This window comes from Sinocyclocheilus anshuiensis, unplaced genomic scaffold (assembly GCF_001515605.1).
Source record: "Sinocyclocheilus anshuiensis isolate Anshui unplaced genomic scaffold, SAMN03320099.WGS_v1.1 scaffold767, whole genome shotgun sequence".
Taxonomy (NCBI): domain Eukaryota; kingdom Metazoa; phylum Chordata; class Actinopteri; order Cypriniformes; family Cyprinidae; genus Sinocyclocheilus; species Sinocyclocheilus anshuiensis.
The window spans coordinates 859,396-874,375 of record NW_015551124.1 but is presented as its reverse complement, the minus strand read 5'-3'; the positions used below and the strand labels follow the sequence as shown (position 1 = coordinate 874,375).

The following is a 14,980-nucleotide window of genomic DNA, read 5'->3' as shown; positions in this document are numbered from 1 at the left end:
GTTCGCTGGACGAACAGATTAGTTGATGGCAATTTAATTCTGCTACAGTTACTAGAAATCCCTATGATTATAAGTAATTGGCCTTCCTATTGCTTGTACTACTAAAAAACATCATGTATAAGTTCCACCTACCTTTTCCTCCTTTATCAATTTATGACCTTGATCTAGTTTCTGATTCTTTGGAACCTCTTCTTTGCATTGAAATTGTACCTGTTTATGAGTAACACATTAATTTTCTGCCGTCTTCACTTTATCTTAGTTCCTATAAAGTCATTTTATGAGGTACAGACTCATGTGATGACACATCATATGAAGAGGTTTTTCAGCATGTTACTGTTCTGATCTTTGATCTACATTGAACTCCATTCAAATATTGACCTAAGAATCATAAAGTTACATCACACCTGGATGATGGGCGGAGTCAGATGTTTATAGGCATCTTCTGAGACTTGCATGCTCAGAAAAGACCGAATAATCTGCCAACTGCCAAATAAGAGAGAAAAGGTATGTTTTTTATCATGCTTTCATTTCAGTTTTTACATGCATATGAAGGAATTGTGCATGCAAATGTATTTGTATTTGAGTATTAAAATCAGTTGCATGCACATGATGCAAAGGCAGTGCACGTTTCCCTGCATGGCTCTAAAATAAACAAACCTTAACCTGAAAAAAAGTTTAAAATGAAATAATAATGCATTATTTCATTAGCTCTATACTTGTACTTTGCACAATAACATTTAATGCAATCTAATGTTGAACATTCAACAGATTTGAGCTGCAATGCCAGCACCTGGTGTGTGTTTAAACATCTTATCAGAGCGTAATCTCAAAGATGGACAGGGCTCTCCCAACAATCCTGAGAAGTTCCTGGATCAGGACTTCCACCGGCTCAAACAATTCTGCCTGAAGGAAAGACTGAGATTCGTAGACAACTTGTTCCCGCCAGAGATGAAATCAATCGGTCTGGGATCCCTGACACGTGAAGACCTTCAGAGAGTGGTGTGGAGGAGACCACATGTACGTGAACATCTTCACACACAAACTACTGTGCTTTTTCTTGATTTGCAAGTGAGTGTGTGAACCGCTGTAAAGTGTAAAATAATTCAACTGTTTCCTTCAGGAACTGGTGCCAAACCCTGTTTACATTGTTGATGGAGCTTCAAGGTTTGATATCATACAAGGTGTATTAGGTAGGTCTGCTGGGCTGTACATCATTAACACAAAATAAACTCTGTAAATGAAGAGCTGCATGTGTAAGTTTAATATCTAACCAAATACTTACTGCTGTTGCATTTATAGTTATGTGTCATTAAATATTAACAAAAAAATACCCAGAGCAAGACACTTAATAGATAAAGTGACAGTGCAATAAAGCAATGAATCAAACAGGCATATATTTGGTGAATACAATGGGAATATAGTGAATACAAATGGAAAATCTAAGTAAATAGAGTTATTTAAAGAAATTGTTCACAAAAAAAGGCTAAAAATGTCCTCCCCCTCAGGCCATCCAAGATGTAGATGAGTTTGTTTCTTCATCAGATTTGGAGAAATGTAGCATTCCATCACTTGCTCAGCAATGGATGCTCTGCAGTGAATGGGTGCCGTCAGAATGAGAGTCCAAACAGCTGATAAAAACATCACAATAATCCACAAGTAATCCACAGCACTCCAGTCCATCAGTTAACATCTCGAGTAGTCAAAAGCTAAAACAAATCCATCAAGAAGTTTTTCGCTTCAAACCGTTGTTTCTGGCTAAAATATGAGTCCATAATCGTGAAGTGAAGTAACGTGTGGCCAAGTACGGTGTCCCATACTCGGAATTTGACCCACTTAACCCATCCAAGTGCACACACATACACACACTGTGATCACACACCTGGAGCAGTGGGCAGCCAATGCTGTGGCACCCAGGGAGCAGTTGAGGGTTCGGTGCCTTGATCAAAGTTCTCACTTCAGTTGTGGTATTGAGGTGGAGAGAGCACTGGTTATTCACTCCCCCCACCTACAATTCCTGCCAGACCAGAGACTCGAACCCGCGACCTTCGGGTTACAAGTCCAACTCAGTCAAATGCTCTACCACTGAGCTATACCCCGATTATAATAATAATATAATTTATATATAACATATATAAAATAACGATAATAGAACTTCCTCCAGTGAAATAGTCCATCTCCTGTTGTCTCTCACATCAAAATCCAGCCACATATTTGTTTAGAGCTGTTTTGGACTGTTTTGACTTATAAACAGTGTTTGATCTACAGATTTCTCTCCTGATTCAGACCAGACCACTTTTTCACTGGAGGAAGTGTTATTTTAGATTATGGACTAGCCAGAAACAATGGTTTGAAGTTAAAAATGTATTGATGGATTCCTTTCACACAGCTTTTGGCTTCTCAGGATGTTAAATTCTTGAGTATTCAGCATATGCTAGCTTAAAATGTCTTAAAGATGGATTTGTTTTTTTAGAAACGTGCTTTTGGCTTCACAACACATTAACTGATGGACTGGAGTGGTGTGGATTACTTGTGGATTATTGTGATGTTTTTATCAGCTGTTTGGACTTTCATTCTGACGGCACCCATTCACTGCAGAGGATCCATTGGTGAGATCGCTAATCGCATTCTAAGCTGATCGCATTCTAAGTGATAGAATGCTACGTTTCTCCAAATCTGATGAAGAAATACATTCATCTACACCTTGGATGGCCTGAGGGTGAGCACATTTTCAGCTAATTTTCATTTGAGGGTAAACTATTCCTTTAATAAGAATAGAAGTACCCATGCAGCTGTTTATTGAATTTTAATGTTCTTGACTGAAGGTTAATTATATACTGTGAGATATATGCCATGTGTGTGTATGTATGAAGGAAACTGCTGGTTTCTGGCATCCGTTGGAGCTCTTACATCTCAAAAACAAATCAAGCAGCAGGTTATCAATGATGAACAGAATTTCTCTGTGGATTATGCAGGAATCTTTCACTTCAAGGTAAACATTCAAACAGAGATCATTCTTAAAGGGATGATTTAAACCATTTTCGGTGAACTGTTCCTCACTGACTATTATACGACTATTATACGATATTATGACTATTATAATAGTTAACACTATTATACGAGTTTTTATATATATATATACACACTGTTGAAAGATCCAGCATATGCTGGTTAGGTATGTTTTGAAGCATGGCTGCATTTAAACCATTTTTGGGGAAACTGTTCCTTTAAGAGTTAAGGCTTCTATATTTTCTTTAACAGCTGAACTGTCATCTTTTGTTTTCAGTTCTGGAGGTTTGGATCATGGGTGGATGTCGTTATTGATGACAAGCTACCAACCGTTGACGGCCAACTCGTCTTTGTTCAGTCCAAAACACCAAATGAATTCTGGCCTGCTTTATTAGAGAAAGCTTATGCTAAGTATGTTTTACTTTAATAACAGAGATTTCCATCAGAGCTGGTTAGTTTAGTCCATAATTTTTATTTTTATTTGTTTTTATTTGTTTATATATAAACTTCTGGAAATCATGTCCTGATAATTGTGTTCTACATTTTTCCAGAGTGTGTGGCTCGTATGCGGATATGGACATGGGAAGCATATCCGAAGCTCTCATGGACTTCACCGGTGGACCACACATGACCATTAAACTAAATGATGTATCAGGAAAGCTTTGGGACACCATGAGACGAGCCGGTCAATCAGAATCCCTCATGGGATGTGGTACTCCTGGAGGGGTAAAGATCGAGTCTTTAATATTATTATAAAACAATGCAATTTCAAAGCATGAAGAGTTATATAATGCAGTGGTTTTCAACTGGTGGTCAGCACAGTATTTTTGTTAACATGACAGAAAGACTAATATCACCTGTACAGATGCTATTATTCCAGACTAGAATTAACTTTTCACAGCCCGCGGCAACAGGGTAATTGCTACTCTTGACCATTAAGTGTTGCTATAATCTTAGACTTCAAGATTATAGCAACTTTTTTGCAAAAGATTTCAATATCAACCGCGCCTCCCTAAAAGACTTGACAAAATACAATGCACAAAATTAAAGTTAACACAATTGCTGTTAATATGACTGTATTTAGTAACCAATTTTAAAATATTTAACAAATGCATTCATTTGAATTTTACATTTAATAACCAGAACCGCAATTAATTTATTTGTAATTTACTTGCTACCCATAAATGAATTTGCATCAGTTTGATTGGATGCACAGAATCAACAACTAGATTTTTCTTCTCATGTTCAAAAGTGGTTAAGCTTATTTATCTAGCTGTTCTAAGGGACCGTTAAAAAAATAACACTGTTTTGTTTTTTTCATTCCAAAGCACTACTTTTCGATTGTTTTTCTATGTAAACGCGCTAGATGGACGTTTTTGACAGTTGCACTCACGTTATGTGCAGTGTCTCGCGCATGGCACGACTTTCTAAAAATGTGATGCTCAAGTTAAAAGATGTTCTGTCAGGACCACAATTGTCAAAATGATAGACACTTAGCATACAGTTTGGTTTGGCGGTATGGTTCTGTTCTGGGCAAAAACCTCCCTGCCCATCCATGCAGCCTGTCATGAATGAGCAGGGAGAGCAGCAATAATAACCCCCCTAGGGTTAACAGAACAGAACAAGCAGATATCATTAATGTACTTAATGATATTTAAGTGTAACACATTATTCAAGATAAAGGAGTTTGATTCAACAAGGAATATCAGAAAGCCTGACTGTGGAGAAAGGAGGAGCTGGGGATGGAGGAGGGTAATTTGCTCCTGAGTTAGCGAAAAAGTTGAAAGATCCAGCATATGCTGGTTAGGTATGTTTTGAAGCATGGCTGCTGGTTTGAGCTGGTTTAAGCCGGCCCTTAGCTGGTCATGTGCTGATCCTAAGCTGGTCCTGAGCAGGAGCTAGTTGCTTAGAACCAGTTTAGGACCAGCACATGACCAGCTAAGTACCAGCTTAAACCAGTTCAAATAATAACCCCCCTAGGGTAAACCGAACAGAACAAAGCAGGTATCATTAATGTACTTAATGATATTTAAGTGTAACACATTATTCAAGATAAAGGAGTTTGATTCAACAAGGAATATCAGAAAGCCTGACTGTGGAGAAAGGAGGAGCTGGGGATGGAGGAGGGTAATTTGCTCCTGAGTTAGCGAAAAAGCTGCTGAATAATACTGAATAGAGCTTATATAGAAATGCAATGATAGCTGTCGTATTCCTATAGGTAGATGTGATCAGCTGAGAGTCAGCTGATGCAAGCTTGACTCATGTGACCTGCCAGAACTAACGCTATACGCTTAATTTCTACTTAAAAAAAAAAAAAACTCGAGACCATGTTTTTATTTCTCATTCCACTGCCCGTGTTTCACATTTTTTCACAGCAAAAACAAGTTTTATGTGAACAGCCTCACACTATTAAATAATTGCGTCGGTTTTTTTTTTCAGGACAGACCAGCCTGTGAAGAACAAATCATATCATTTATAATAACATGCACAATTGAAATGGAAGTCCTAAAATCACTTCGTTCCTTTAGCAAGCAGGTCTACTGAAAAATAAGGTGTTGCCCAATGGTCTTGTGGAAATGCATGCGTACGCGATCACAGGAGTTGCAGAGGTGAGACCTTAGTTATTTTGGCTTGATTAAGTTGATAAGGAAATGTTTCCTGTGATCTAATGAGTTGTTCTCTCACAGGTTGTATGTAAAGGTCGTCCAGTGAAGCTGGTGAGGATCTTTAACCCTTGGGGTCACGGAGAGTGGAATGGAGACTGGAGCGACAAGTCTGAATTCTTCTGATTGAATTAATATTTCTCTATAATTCCTCCATATATCAACCATCTGACATCTTGTTAATCTGGTCTTTTTAGATCCCCTTTGTGGGAACTTGTGCATCCTGAGGACCAAAAACACAACGTTGTACTCGACAATGGAGAATTCTGGTGAGCAGAAATAAGAGTCAAATGTTTTATATCTCTTGCCTTTTCTTGATTTTTCTGCATATAATGCATAATTGCATGTCACTATATTTAGTTTTCTGTCTCTGCAGGATGTCAGTGGAGGATTTCTGCAGGAATTGTTCAGATTTGGATATATGTTGTTCAAATGTGAACTTTCTTGCTGGATCTTATTCTTCCTCCTGGAAAACTGAAGTGCACAGAGGCCAGTGGGTGTTAGGAACAACAGCGGGAGGCTGCTCAAATGACATAGGTAATCCAACTCTGTTTATTCTACAGCTATTTTTACTACGAGGATGCAGCTTCAAGTCACTTCAAGCACTGTTTGACCAGATATTCTTTTTTTATGAAGTAGATCCTTGTTGATCACAGTTGCTTTTAATCAAGATATTGTGTAGAAAGAATGTTTTTTGTAGAATGTTTGTCTCCAGACTCTGAATAATAATTGAGGTTTTCAATAATTCAATGTTTTGTTGTCAAATATTTCTCACATGATTAATGGCAGCTTAATTTGGAGATCAGATTCAGATATCTCTCCTTTTTCTTGCATTTATAGACAGTTTTTCAAGCAATCCCCAGTTCCGTGTGACTCTTAAGGAGACTGTTGAAGACCCCAGAGATGAAAGCTCTCCAAATCTCCTCGTGTCTCTCATTCAGAAATCTCACAAGAGAAACCGGCACCTAGCCACCAATTTCCATATTGGCTTTAACATTTATGAGGTTTGTAGAAATCTATTTTGAGTTTGCATAAGACCTTCTTTCCTTGAATACAATATTTAGTACTTGAACGTTTATATTTGTTGTCTTGCAGGTGCCAGCTCATGTATGTATTGAATATATTCCTCCTGATACATACACAATTTTGAGTTTGTTTTGCAAGGACAGAATAACATTTTTACTTATTCACTAGTTAAAGGACCGGAGGGAAAAATTCCCTGCATCATTCTTCAAAACGAATCCCATTGGAAAAACCAAAACCTTCCTCAATGCTCGTGAAGTCATGGAGTTTTTCCGATTTAAAGCAGGCGAATACCTTATTGTTCCTTCAACTTTCCAGCCAAACGAAGCTGCGTCCTTCCTTCTGACAGTCTATTCAAAGACAGAAGCCATCATTGAGTAAGAGCTTGGATTATTAACATTAGAGCATGAGTGATGGGCTAGATGCTTAAACAGTCATTTATGCTAATGCTATTTCTGCATACGTACGAGAAACTACACTTAAAAATAAAGGTTATTTACTAGAATTGATTGTAGATTTTGATGTTGTGTCTTCAGAGACAAATCTGGATATGGCATGACAAGAACAAAGGTATATGGAAGCTTGGGATGTTTGTTTTTATCATGTTTCGTGTGTTTTGAAAGTATATGTATATGTGTTAAAATGGTTTTAATTTTTCTCAGATGATTCCCCGGGATAATGATGAATCCTTTCAGCTTTTTCTGCAATATGCTGATAAGGTACATGTGACTCTTCAGCAGTTCTGGATTATGAGGGAATGTGATTGATTATGATCAGAAATGTACTAAAATTGCGGCTGAAAGAAACCACACATATTTAAAACAAACATGTTATCTGATAATTGTCTGTTTATGTAAGTATGGAGAGGTGGACGATGAGGGACTTCAAAGACTTCTGAATGAGAATCTTTATGCAGGTAATACTTGTAGAGAAAAGTCACTTTTTTAAATGTCATCTTCCAGTTTTGCTTCCAGTGATCTCTGATTCTGCATATGTTTTTGGTCTGATCTTTCAGGACATTCACAGAAGACAACAGGATTCAGTTTGGATTTGTGTAAGAGCTTGGTGGCTCTGATGGATGTATCCTCAAATATGAAGGATCAGAGTGAGAAAAGGCTTTCAGGGTTCTGTGTTTCAGACACTTTTGCATGTCGTTTGTAGATTATAGAATAAAAAAAAAAATTATAAATTGTTTCATGATGCCCTTTAACGCAACAACGCAGCTCAGTGTCACTGGAAGGCTGAGTGAATTTGAATGCCTTCGTTTGTGGAAACGTGTTGTTTTTCAAAGGGTAAATATCCATCGGAAGTGCAAAATTTTCAAAAATTTTGTCATCAAATATTCTATTTCCAAAATGCACATTTTATAAGTAAAATGGGTTGCAATTGCTCTCTGGGTTCTTTGTTTCAGGACATTTTCTATGACATGGATGTTTCGCGCACTGGAAGTCTGTCTCTGAATGAACTCAGAAATGCTCTTAAGGTCACAGGTAACTTTCTCGCACACCATTTAATTGCCTAATGTGCAAAACAATATCATTGATATGCTGATATTTTGGATGTGCTCAAGGGTTTGTACTGAGTGACAGTATGCTGAATCTCATGGCTCTACGATACGGCGACTCTAATGGTGAAATTACACTGGAAAACTTTATTGTGCTCATCCTGCGCATGGATTGCATGGCCAGTGAGTCTAAAACATTAACCTAATTGTGTTGTACTATATATTCTGAATCGGATAAGGAATCGGTTTGGAATCGAGTTCAATTTTGAGGTGCCTAAAGATTCTCACCCCTATATCACATCAAAGATTGAGAAATGAGCTTCATAATGCATATTTCATCAAGATAATGAAATGACTGCATGACATCCAGTCCTAACCTAATGCACTCACTGTATATAAACTGATATTATCATCACCAGAGACATTCAAGAGACTCGCTGCTGGAGGGCCGAATATGATGCTGGGAGAAAATGAAGTAATGTTTTTCATACAAATATTTAATTAATCAGAATTCGTAGTAAGATTAATAAAAATCATAATCCGTAACGGTAGAATTAACCAATGCTCTGTTGTTGTAGTGGATGCATCTCACCATGTACTCGTGATCCAGATGAGACTGAGAGAATGGATCCTGGACAGACTTCTGAGACCTCACTGATAACATACAGCAATAAAATACACAAATCTAAGACTTAAATGCAACTTTACCTTCAAACTTGATACATTAGACATAATGCAGGCTTGTTAACTACAATTTATTTGACTGTGCATAAGCAAATTGATTGGATTTGACAGAATTAATTATGTGGAGAGAGAGAGAGAGAGAGAGAACTTTTCAACCAGCAAACTTTTATTCAGATAACAATAATCTAGTTTAGTTTTTTTTTTTAATCTTGAAAACTGTTTGCAAACTCTATGCACTGTGCCCTATGATTTATTACAACCACTGAATAAATAGTTATATCTCAGCATTCACTGTGTCATCATGCTTATGTTGTGGACACTTTACTAATTACATACTGTGACATTTGCACAATATTTAAATATTGACCTGAGAGTCATGTTACATCACACCTGAGTGGGCGGAGTCAGACTTTAAAAGGCTTCTCCTGAAACTTCCTCCTGCTCTTTGCTTTGGGAAGGACGGAATAATCTTCCAGCTACAGTAAGAGACGACAGGTATGTTTTAAATCATTTCATCTTGCTATCATTTCAGTTTTTACATTTACAGTATCTGTGCATGAGAAGGAAACTATCAACTGACATGCAAATGAATATGTGTTTTAATTCAGTCATTTACATGCACATACATACATGCTGCAATGGTTTTTCATGCACGTCTGTGTCATTTGAATCAACCTAAACCAAAAACAAATAAATAAGCATAAAGGGTAATGTTTTTTATTGTTTACTATATTTCATTGTACTCTGTACAATAAAGTTTAATCTACTTGTCTGAAGAGTAAAATGTGAGTAAACAGAAATAAAAGCTATTGGAAAAATGTTCACCATAAAAAAAAGCATTGTGCTGCTTTCTGTTCAACAGATTTGAGCTGCAATGCCAGCACCTGGTGTGTGTTTAAACATCTTATCAGAGCGTAATCTCAAAGATGGACAGGGCTCTCCCAACAATCCTGAGAAGTTCCTGGATCAGGACTTCCACCGGCTCAAGCAATTCTGCCTGAAGGAAAGACTGAGATTCGTAGACAACTTGTTCCCGCCAGAGATGAAATCAATCAGTCTGGGTCCCCTGAAGCGTGAAGACCTCTGGAGAGTCGTGTGGAAAAGACCACATGTACGTGAACATCTTCACACACAAACTCAATCCGTTCATAGCAGAAACCTCAGAAATTAACTTGTTGATCATTACAGATTTTCACCTGAAATCTAAAGTAGCCTAAAGCCACTTTGCAAAATGAAAATACATCTTTTTGAACATTGTGATGCTAATTTGATGTTGACATTAGGGTGCGGGTGGTTGTAAAGCCTAACATCCACAACAAAGTAACTGTAGAGTCATGCATGCTTTTCTGTTTGGTTTAGTTTGTATTTTCAGACTAGAACTGAAAGAGAGAGAGTCTCTCTGCTGTTTTTTTTAGTGATTTGTACCCTTGTGATTGTGTCTGATGTGCTGTAAAGTGTGAAATGAATCATCTGTTTCCTTCAGGAACTGGTGCCAAACCCTGTTTACATTGTTCAAGGAGCTTCAAGGTTTGATTTTATCCAGGGTTGGTTAGGTAGGTCTGATACAAATATATTATGTGTTTACAAGCTACAAGTGTAGATTTGGAGAAGGTCATGCAATACTCTCTACTTTGTAATTATATGCCGTATTAATATAAATGTAAAATTCCACCAATGTCCCTACCAAACCTGCAGTACGTACTTAAAGGATACATAAAAAAATGCATTAGAAACAAAATTATAATGCAATACATCAATGCAATTAACTAAAGCAAAAGCGAAACATTATCATTTAGAGATGAGGAAAATTTCAAAGGTCGCAAGTCTCAACCGCTTAATAGATAAAGTGGCAGTGCAATAAAGCAATAAATCAGTCATATAGGTGTGTACTGTATGTACAATGTGAATATAAACCAAAAATTTTACATAAATGTACAGAGACATTTTAAAAGGAATACAAGTTGAACTCAGTCTTTAGGTCAAATGAAAATGTTGATAGTTGGAGTAGAGTTTAATAACAAAATATCCAGTTGCATGCAGCTGTTTTCCATTTTATGGAGTTGTAATGTTTTTGACAAATATATATTCCGTATGTGTGTATGTATGAAGGTAACTGCTGGTTTCTGGCATCCGTTGGAGCTCTAACATTTCAAAAACGAATCATGAAGCAGGTTGTCAATGATGAACAGAATTTCTCTGTGGATTATGCAGGAATCTTTCACTGTAAGGTAAGAGTTTAAACCATTTTTGGGCAAGCTGTTCCTTTAAGAGTTAAAGCTTCTATATTTTCGAGAACAGCTGAACTGTCATGTTTTGTTTTCAGTTCTGGAGGTTTGGATCATGGGTAGATGTTGTTATTGACGACAAACTACCAACCATTGATGGCCGACTTGTCTTTGTTCAGTCCAAAACACCAAATGAATTCTGGCCTGCTTTATTAGAGAAAGCTTATGCTAAGTATGTTTCAGTTCATTTATTCATAAATAATTTAAATGAAAAATCATTTACCTTTGATTTTTAATCTGACTTTCATATACTTTCTGCTTCAAATGATGTAATATGGTCTTTTTTTATCCAGAGTGTGTGGCTCGTATGCAGATATGGATGCAGGAAACATATCCGACGCTCTCATGGATTTCACCGGTGGACCACACATGACCATTAAACTAAATGATGTATCAGGAAAGCTTTGGGACACCATGAGACGAGCCCGTCAATCAGAATCCCTCATGGGATGTGGTACTCCTGGAGGGGTAAAGATCGAGTCTTTAATATTATTATAAAACAATGCAATTTCAAAGCATGAAGAGTTATATAATGCAGTGGTTTTCAACTGGTGGTCAGCACAGTATTTTTGTTAACATGACAGAAAGACTAATATCACCTGTACAGATGCTATTATTCCAGACTAGAATTAACTTTTCTTTAATATTATTATAAAACAATGCAATTAAAAAAAAAACATTAAAATATATTAATTGATGATGAATTTTTTTACTTTAAATAGATTCATTCTTGTTTTTTGAAGATGAAGGCATGTCACAACCTGACAAATATATTATAATGAATTTAATTTCTAATTTGACTCTCATTTACCAACTGAATTTGCACCAAAATACAGTAGAGTTTGATTAGATGCACAGATTTTAAGAAACAAGACATGTGAAGCATTTTATTCTCCTCCCTTTTAAAATGTGTTTAAGCCTATTCATATATGTGACCCTGCAGCACAAAAGCAGTCTTAAGTCGCTGGGGCATATTTGTAGCAATAGCCAACAATACATTGGGGCAAAATTATCGATTTTTCTTTTATGCCAAAAATCATTAGGATATTAAGTAAAGATCATGTTCCATTAAAATATTTTGTAAATTTCCTAAAACAAATATATTAAAACTTAATTTTTGTTTAGTAATATGCATTGCTAAGAACTTAATTTGGACAAATTTAAAGACGATTTTCTTAATATTTCGATTTTTTTGCACCCTCAGATTCCAGATTTTCAAATAGTTGCATCTCGGCCAAATATTGTCCTATTATCCTAACAAACCATAAATCAATGGAAAGCTTATTTATTCAGCTTTCAGATTATTTATAAATCTCAATTTTGAAAAATGTACACTTATGACTGGTTTTGTGGTCCAAGGTCACATATAAGCTCATTTCCACCATGGAATAAAAATATTTTAAAAGTAAATGTGACTTTTTATCTCACACTTTTGACTTTTCAGAATTATAAGCTATAACTTCGGAATGTTGACTTTTTCCCTGTATATCTTGCCATTTTGAATTTTTCTCAGAATTCTGAGTTTAAAACTTGCAATTCTGTTTTTTGTTTCCACTATGGAATCAAAAATAAAAAAAAGGTAATTGCTACTTTTTATCCCACAATTCTGTGTTTTCTTTCAAAAGTGTGAGTTTATACCTCACACATCTGGATTTCTATTTCGTAATCCTAATAAGGGATTAATATAATTCCCGTAATAAGGGGGGAAAAAAGTCAGAATTGTGAGAATTCTAAAATTATTTGTATTTGTTTGTATTTAGCATTGTTTTTCTCTGCATTGGGAACAGACAGTCATACAAACATGATCACAAAAGTCCAAAAATCACTTTGTTCCTTTAGCAAGCAGGTCTACTGCAAAATAACGTGTTACCCAATGGTCTTGTGGAAATGCATGCATACGCTGTCACAGGAGTTGCAGAGGTGAGAACTAATTTGGTTTACAGTTTTGATGTGTTTAGTATCTTTTGGCTCAATTAAGTTGATAGGTGTTTCCTGTGATCTAATGAGTTGTTCTCTCACAGGTTGTATGTAAAGGTCGTCCAGTGAAGCTGGTGAGGATCTTAAACCCTTGGGGTCACGGCGAATGGAACAGAGACTGGAGTGACAAGTCTGAATTCTTCTATTTGAATTAATATTTCTCTATAATTCCTCTATTTATCAATTAGGCATCTGACTTCTGGTCTCTTTAGATCCCCTTTGTGGGAACTTGTACGTCCTGAGGAGCAAAAATACAAAGTTGTACTTGACAACGGAGAATTCTGGTGAGCAGAAATAAACATCCAAAGTCTCTAAAGTTATTTTAGATCAATTTTTAAAATGAGGTACATGCCCCCAGACATGTACATCAGCTTACATTTCATACAGTTGACTGTTGACAAATATGATGCAGGGCAACAACTTCATAAATGCAGTTATGCTATAAAATTCAAGATATTGGTGCAAAACAATGCCCCTGAGTTTTGTCTCATATTTATATATATCACATATCACATGATATCACACAAGCAGAGAGAGCAATATCACAGGAGTGCTAATTTTGTCCTGATTTGCACAAGTTTAAATGTGATTTTATACAACAGTTCAGTAAATGAGAAGTTTATATTGTGTTATACACAATATTATGTGTTTTTGCTAAATTTAGCAGAGAACATATTATCTTTAAAGCCACAGCAGAACTGTTGCACGTCTCTTAGCAACACAGCAGTGTTTAGTTTCGGAATGAATCCGCGTTTTGAACGAATCGTGTGAATCAATGGCTGCATCCGAAAACTTAAACTGCTGACTTGCTGCCTCGCTGCCGTATGAGGCAATGACTTTGCAGGCAGCGTTTTTGCACGAAGGCACCTCATGAAACTGATTTTAGACAGGCTTCTGAGGCAGCGTAACGGTTTAATGATCTACAACAAGATATAACGATTTTTTGTGATAACTAAACGAATATTTAATTACTATAATACTTATGTCTCGCTAGAAATAACATAAATCGTGCAAAAAGTTAGTCTTTAGTAATTTACACACAAACTGACCACCAAACGCAACTTTCAGACGTCATCTTTATTTTTTTAGCTCAACCGTCACGGAATGGAACGCACAGGATTGTGGGATATCAAAGGCAGCGAACGATACATCTATGCTGCCTTCAAAATACGATCAGAAGAAGGTACCTCCGGAGACAGGATGTAAAGCAGAATTTGGCAGCATTTTAGAGTTTTCAGATGCAGCCAATGATTCAAAGGCCCATCTATAAAGAGAATAAATTACTTTATTCCTGAATGAATCAGCCATTTGAATGAATGAATGACTCATAAAGACATTTACCGCCACCTGCTAGCAGATTTAGTTTGTTATTTAGAGTATCATTTCATAAAAAAAATAAAAAAAAAAAATAATAAAAACATTAAAGGGATAATTCACCCAAAAAAAAAATTTTATTCTGTCATCATTTACTTACCCTCATGTCGTTTCAAACCTTTCTTTTGTGGAACATAAAAGAAGGTATTCTGAAGACTGTTGGTAACAAAGCTGCTTTAGTTACTAATGACTTTCATTATATGAACAAAAAATACTGAGATGTTTCTCAAATTATCTTTTTTTATGTCCCATAGATTATCTTAGGCCGTGGTAGCCTAAATGTTTATGTGTAATACATTTTATGTTGAATCAAGTAAAATATTTCTTTCTAAAGCTACAATTTGTAATGTCTACTTGATACTTTCTCATTTAAAGGGGTCATATGATGCGATTTAAATTTTTCCTTTCTCTTTGGAGTGTTACAAGCTCTTGGTGCATAAAGAAGATCTGTAAAGTTGCAAAGA

At 36.2% G+C, this 14,980-nt stretch overlaps 1 protein-coding gene and 1 pseudogene across 1 annotated transcript; both read left to right on the top strand.

Moving 5' to 3' along the window:
* Window positions 1-780: 780 nt before the first annotated feature.
* On the top strand, window positions 781-8,980 carry LOC107663146 (calpain-14-like). Its single transcript, XM_016453307.1, has 21 exons — window positions 781-1,017; window positions 1,121-1,190; window positions 2,871-2,989; window positions 3,284-3,417; window positions 3,558-3,732; window positions 5,535-5,615; window positions 5,694-5,779; window positions 5,867-5,938; window positions 6,046-6,206; window positions 6,510-6,673; window positions 6,765-6,776; window positions 6,864-7,069; window positions 7,229-7,262; window positions 7,355-7,411; window positions 7,551-7,608; window positions 7,708-7,772; window positions 7,916-7,984; window positions 8,104-8,182; window positions 8,263-8,379; window positions 8,616-8,671; window positions 8,775-8,980. The coding sequence occupies exons 1-21, from the start codon at window positions 781-783 to the stop codon at window positions 8,799-8,801; spliced, it is 2,079 nt and encodes a 692-aa protein (XP_016308793.1). The 3' UTR covers window positions 8,802-8,980.
* A 354-nt stretch (window positions 8,981-9,334) lies between these two features.
* The window catches only part of LOC107663147 (calpain-14-like), a 9,225-nt pseudogene continuing 3,579 nt past the window's right edge, over window positions 9,335-14,980 (top strand).

Coding starts and splice junctions, on each gene's coding strand:
- LOC107663146 (XM_016453307.1), top strand. CDS start 781: ATGCCAGCACCTGGTGTGTGTTTAAACATCTTATCAGAGCGTAATCTC. Junction 7,773..7,915: donor GCTTGGTGGCTCTGATGGAT/GTATCCTCAAAT, acceptor GCAACAACGCAG/CTCAGTGTCACTGGAAGGCT. Junction 8,183..8,262: donor AAATGCTCTTAAGGTCACAG/GTAACTTTCTCG, acceptor GATGTGCTCAAG/GGTTTGTACTGAGTGACAGT.